Here is a 6,000-nt window from a genome sequence, read left to right as displayed (position 1 = left end):
AAAAGATAAATAAGTGTTTTTAAAAAAATTAGTTATTTACTTTTCTGTTATTTTTAGAAACTGAATTTTATTTGAAATTCACTTCTTGATTCTAAAAAAAAATTCTAAATATGATATTTCATTAAAGCTTCTAAATTAAATTCAATATTTCAGAGGATTTTAACCAGGTAAATCCATTCTTCTAAGATTGTATGTTTGAAAAAGAAAATTAGTCTCAATTCATAAAATAAATTGATCAAAGGATACTCCTAATCATGAAATTAAATTAAATTAAAATAAAATATTATGCTAAGAATTAATAAATTCCTCCAACAACTCATAAATGTTGCTTGCTAGTCTTTTAGCCTTCAACATTTATCAGTTCCTGTCTTTTATCTCCATGATGCAGTAATGCTTCCTAGGGCTTTTGAATTCTGAAGGGGAGGGTGATTAGTTATGGAAAATGGCAAGATGCTAGTCAATTTATTATTTCGTAGAAATTCAATACACAAATTGAACTCGTCAAATAAAAAAAAGGGGGGGGGGGGGGGGGGTATGCCATGATACTCAAAATCTATTACAGTTGTCTTCAGTTTACAAAATTGAAGAAGAAAGATTATTCATTGGCAGAACTTGGTCTTTGATCGCTCATCACAAAAAGCTAGCGTCGCTCATCACAAAAAGCCAGCTTATGCTTTAATTCGTCCACAAAGCCGCCAGTAAGCTCCAGGGTGAAAAAGGGATTTCTCAAATACCCAGATTTCGCGGACAAGGATCTGGAAATTATACTAGACATCAATCATAATTCGGAGGAGATGGGGAAAATGCTAAATGATAGACTCAAGCACAAAATTTTGATAGAATGTTGTGCTCAAACCATCACATTATGTTTGCAATTCCTTGAACATTTTATGCTTTTGAAAAAATCAAACAAAACATGAGTGTTTCTTCCAGTGAAATGTCACATGACAAGCAGGAGATGCCCGCTAACTACTGCCAAAATAAATGAGGGAGCTAGGGTAAGCTTCGATGTTCAACTGGGGCCTGACATCCCTTGGTCAACCAAACAAATTGTAGAATCCATATCCTACATGAGTTCTATCAAATGGCAGAAAAACTATTTTTCCACACAAAGAATTGAATGACAAACATTTTTCAAATAAGATTTCAAGCAGGTTTTAATTGCAATGTCATAGACGAAAAGAACAGTTCCAAGTATAGGATAGAACTAACAAAATAGGCTGGACAAAACCAAAAGGATAATTATGCAATTAAGCCTACCTCCTTATTTCTATCTCCAGCAACTCTGGCTCCTTTAGAATCATATGCCTCAAACTTCTGCAAGGGATAGGCAATATGTAAGTCTTCCAAATTGTCAATGCAAAATGTTTAATGAGAAAAGGCAGACAGGCATGAGGATAGTAGTTTGAAACATGACAATCAGGCCATAATTTCCATGTAACAACAAAATCCTCCATTTGGCAACAAATTTTAATATACATCACGGTGTCGTGGAAACAATGACAATACTCATATAGCAACCAACTAAACATGTAAATTAGTAAACTCTGTTGCATTTACTTTGTCTTCTATAATGTTGTTGGTCACAACACTGTAAAAGATCTAAAATTACAGTCACCGATCATGAATGGTTCTGCTATTGCACGAAATAGCCTCACAAGGATCAATATTGCTGCGTATTTGAAGAAGCTGAACCGTGAGGAATTTTCCTTGGTTAACATCCAAGTCATGCGCATATTTAGGCAATAAAAAAAAATGTAGAAATTGACAAAACATAACAGAAAAAAGATTCCTTCCTGTACAGTAATTGTACCTGCTTTGTCTTGATCTCAAGTGTTAGCTGTATGAAAACTTTATTGAGATCGCTCTTATCAACACCAATCTGTAAATATGGAAGGAAAGAAAGGCAAGTGTAGTCAGTACAAAGGAAAAGGACGAGTCCCAAATTTGAATGACCTCAGCTCAGGGACAAGTATACATGCAGAGTGCCATCTTTTTCTACGTTAAAGTAAACTGCAAACTATTTCGTAGTTGTTGTCTTCATTGAAGACCAGTGTGATGTGGATTAATATTGTAAAGAAAAAAAGTTAATACTTGCCAGTCGAGCTCGCAAAGTTCGTATCAGAACAGCTGGTTCAATCATCTCCCAATAAAGCTTGCTCATATTCCATGCAGACTGTCTTTGTTTAATTTCATTTTTGAGTTCCTGTCAGTAACATAACTGATAATAATGACTCAAGAGACAATCTGTATGTTAAGCCAAGTTTGATTAAAGTGCAAAGGCAGAAAGCAGCATAACTGAACAGAAAATAAAGAGTTGAATCTGAAAAAAGCAGGAGTGTGACAGAAGGAAAAGGGACAGTGCATACGGAGTACATTTTCTCTGTAACTGCTTTTCTGAGTGCTGTTTTGTCACCATTTGCCAGTAGAGTGTTTATCTGGAAACCTCCAAAAAGAAGACACAAGGAAAACAAGCATGTGATCTGAATCCAGTAGTGTAGTTACAAAACAAAGTAACCAGAGAGAGACTTTAATGGTTAGGTCGGACTTGGAAATACAAAGATCAGGATACCTCTTTGTATAATTTGATGGCTTCTACGTAAAACTTATGTTTTGAGTATCCAGTTTTTCTTAACTTAACAATAGCATAGGCATTTTTGAGCTGCACAAATGAGAATAAAAAAAGTTAATTCAGGTGACAATAAGCCCGCATCGGGATATGATTTACATGAAAACCAATTCTAGAATGCTTGAAGAGAAAATAAGTCTGAATAAATCCAATCAGTAAGTTGATTTGTGGGAGAGATAAATGCTACAAATTTAATGACAAACAAGATAGCCACCTCTAAAATGATGTCGTTTTTTGTTCTTCTCCAGCCGCTTTTTGTGAACCATCTGATACAAGAGAAGAAGAAAAAAGGTGCTGATGGCTGGGAACTTGTGCCAACTGCTCAACAGATGACGTAGGAACTATGAAATCTAATTACATTCTTAAGAGAGTACGGGAGAAAAGCAAACCACTAACTAGTGAAGTTAGCTAGAAGTTTCAACTAATTTCAGAAGAATACCATTCCAGTATAAGGAGACAACATAAAGAAGAAAGCTGACTGCCATACAATCAAAATAAAATGTATAGAACTTCTTAGAAGAATTCCTATATGGCCTGAATGAGCTGAGAATTCTAATCTTTGTGCACCCCACCTCATCCTCTACGAAGATGTTTGAGAGTATGGTAACAGTTATAGTTCAAAGTGCTTTTCGCTAAGAAATGCATCAAAATAATGTTTTTTTAGTTTTTTAAAATTATTTTTGATATCAACACATCAAAACGATCTAAAAACAAAAAAAATAATAATTTAAAGCTAAAAAAAAGAAAAAATTTGAAATTTTTGGGAAATGCGGTTTCAACCGTGTTCCCAAACACTGCCACTTAGCTTCAACAGTCAAATCCTCAAATGCATCTAATACATTGATTATTTATCAACAAAAACAAAAATTTTATGCTGTGACTTTATGTGACTATTTAGCATTGTCACCAAGTCATTTACCGAGTTTAATTTGGTTCAAACAATAATTAGTTCAACATGGAAGAAATTTTCAGTAGTTTGACATTTTGGAAGAGAGGGCATGTCTGCCAACTAAACCATTCTTCAGCCACATCTAGAGAGGAGTTTCATTCTAACATCCAACTAACCTCCGCCAGAATGAGATTGTATCACGAGGAGCATACGGTTCATATATGAATCCAGGACTTGAAATGGACACTTTAAGAGATCCCTGCATATATTATTAAATAAGCAAGTCATCAAGTTACTGTCTTACTCCATAATAGGACATCCAAGAAAGTTGTAACAGGAGCAAGTTCAGACTCATGTTCTTATATAAGAATAAAATATTGATGCAAAATTTCTAATCTCTTAAAGTGATTAGCCAGAAAAGGCACTGAATGAACCAAATGACAGTCCTGGACATGCATAAGTTCAATGGAGAAGATGGGATATACGCCACCCAAACTAAACTACCAAACTACAATGCATGTTCTACCTCCATCAGGGAACACAAATCTATGATTGTTTTATGGTTTTACATTATATAAATGCTCACAAAACTGTAAGATTTTGTTGATCTGGCATACTGAAGCATCATTTCTGGTTCTAATTTTTTCTGCTGCAAACAGATTATATAGAGAATATGGACGGGATATGGTACAAGTAGGTTGAACAATGAAATGCAGTTTCACAACTAAAGTAACGTATTTAAATCTATTAAGTTTATTGATACAAGTTTACAGCTAGACCAGTAAGCCTTTTGAACAATTAACTGAGCTCAGAATGAGACTTTTATTTAAGTAATCATCAAGACTTAAAGTGTAAGCAAGCCAAGGGAGATACACATATCTCTGCTCTGAAGCTACTGACTAGTCTACTAAATACTATTTATTGTACTCAAATCCTTGCATATTGCAGGGATCTTCTCCCTGAACTATTTCACTCTTTACTTTTCTTTTTGTTTGACTTGATTGCTTATAAAAGTTCTACATCATGAACATTGAAACCATTTCCGAAATCAAATTGAAAGGAAGAGCAATAAATGACAGTTTAAATGGTACACATGGCACACCATCTGTCGTGCTTGTGGGGGGGCATTCACTTTTGTTGTTGCCGACCTCTTGTCATTTAAGAAGATTGATAACTCCATGGCCTGAAAGAAATAGAACACATCAAATTAATAAGAACAGTATCCTCTCTCAAACAATTAGATATTTGAAGCGTTGACACTGCAAAAACTCCAATCATAAATAAAAAATTACACCTGTTTTCACCTAGATTTTATGTTCCATAAATTTACCATTGTAGAACGAAGAGTCATTGTACTTCTATGAGTCCAAGGAAGAGCATTGCGGCCATTACATAAGCAAGAAGAAAATCTTGGGGAATTAAGTTTAATACCTAGAGCAAAACAACATGTAATCAACGAAATTCTTCATTAAATTTAAGATAAATTAAACTACTAATAATGAATGCCAAAAAAAAACAATTTACCATTTGAAATATCAGTGGAGCTACTGGAGTAGCTTCTTGAGCTCCCAAGTCTGAGTAGACAAAGAACAACATATTTCATAAAACTACCTTCAAACACAATTTAACTCCAATTCCCATGAAATTATAAGAAGAAATGATCGTTTTGTTCTAGACGATGTAAGTAATGCAATGGAAATAAAACTGAAAACGTGATTAACTTATCAAATTCTTCTGCAAATAATATAAAAAAGAAAGAAATAACCCAACAAACCCTTTTTTTTTTTTTTACTTTTGTTATACTTATACAACATAACACCATATCCAGATTCAACAGTTTCTTTGCAATTCCCAGTCTGTCTCTTAAACCAATTAAACCGAGTATAAAACAAGAAATCTATCCTCATGAACTACAGCCAAACAGCTATAGCTCTGTATATTGTAAAAAATGGAACCTTTGCATTCAAAATTGAAACTTTTCCTTTTCCTGCATTTTCTCAGCAACCAAACACAGCCTCAACCAAAAACCTCTCACATACCCTTACAAGACATATATCCAAATGGGTTTTCTTTCCAAGTCGAAAAGATGAAAACTTTCCACTCAAAACTCAAACTTACCTTTTCATTTGCTTTTTCTTGCATTTTTTACGAAACCAAAAGGAGCAATAAGAAATGAAGAATAGTACTCACAGATAAGAAGAAGATTCTCGAATCCCAATGGTTTGATTAAGTGCACGAATTGCTTGTAATCTTCTAAATAGGGCCATCTTTACTGATCATGTGTAGCCTCTTCAAAAATGCACTGATCTGATTAGAGAGGTTTTTGTTCCTGCAGCTGAAGGGTTTAAGGATGAAAAATATATGCTACTCAAAGTCTGCGTGCCTTATATTTATGGGCTTGACCTTGTTTATTGGGCTGGTCACCAGGTTAAGCAATGTGCTGTGCTTTCGATAAATTTCATGATTTGGGCTATCACTGAAA

The 6,000-nt window shown here is 34.2% G+C and overlaps 1 protein-coding gene across 1 annotated transcript; it reads right to left on the bottom strand.

Moving 5' to 3' along the window:
* Positions 1-433: 433 nt before the first annotated feature.
* LOC133669501 (uncharacterized) lies at positions 434-5,884 on the bottom strand. Its single transcript, XM_062089670.1, has 12 exons — positions 5,709-5,884; positions 5,043-5,092; positions 4,849-4,949; positions 4,621-4,701; positions 3,695-3,777; positions 2,844-2,895; positions 2,573-2,662; positions 2,370-2,438; positions 2,099-2,206; positions 1,814-1,882; positions 1,261-1,317; positions 434-755 (listed from the first exon to the last, which is right to left on the bottom strand). Exons 1-12 carry the CDS (start codon positions 5,783-5,785, stop codon positions 669-671), a joined length of 924 nt encoding a protein of 307 aa, XP_061945654.1. The 5' UTR covers positions 5,786-5,884; the 3' UTR covers positions 434-668.
* Positions 5,885-6,000: the final 116 nt, after the last annotated feature.

Source organism: Populus nigra, chromosome 12, assembly GCF_951802175.1.
Source record: "Populus nigra chromosome 12, ddPopNigr1.1, whole genome shotgun sequence".
In the NCBI taxonomy this organism is placed as follows: Eukaryota; Viridiplantae; Streptophyta; class Magnoliopsida; order Malpighiales; family Salicaceae; genus Populus; species Populus nigra.
This window is presented reverse-complemented; position numbering and strand designations above follow the sequence as displayed.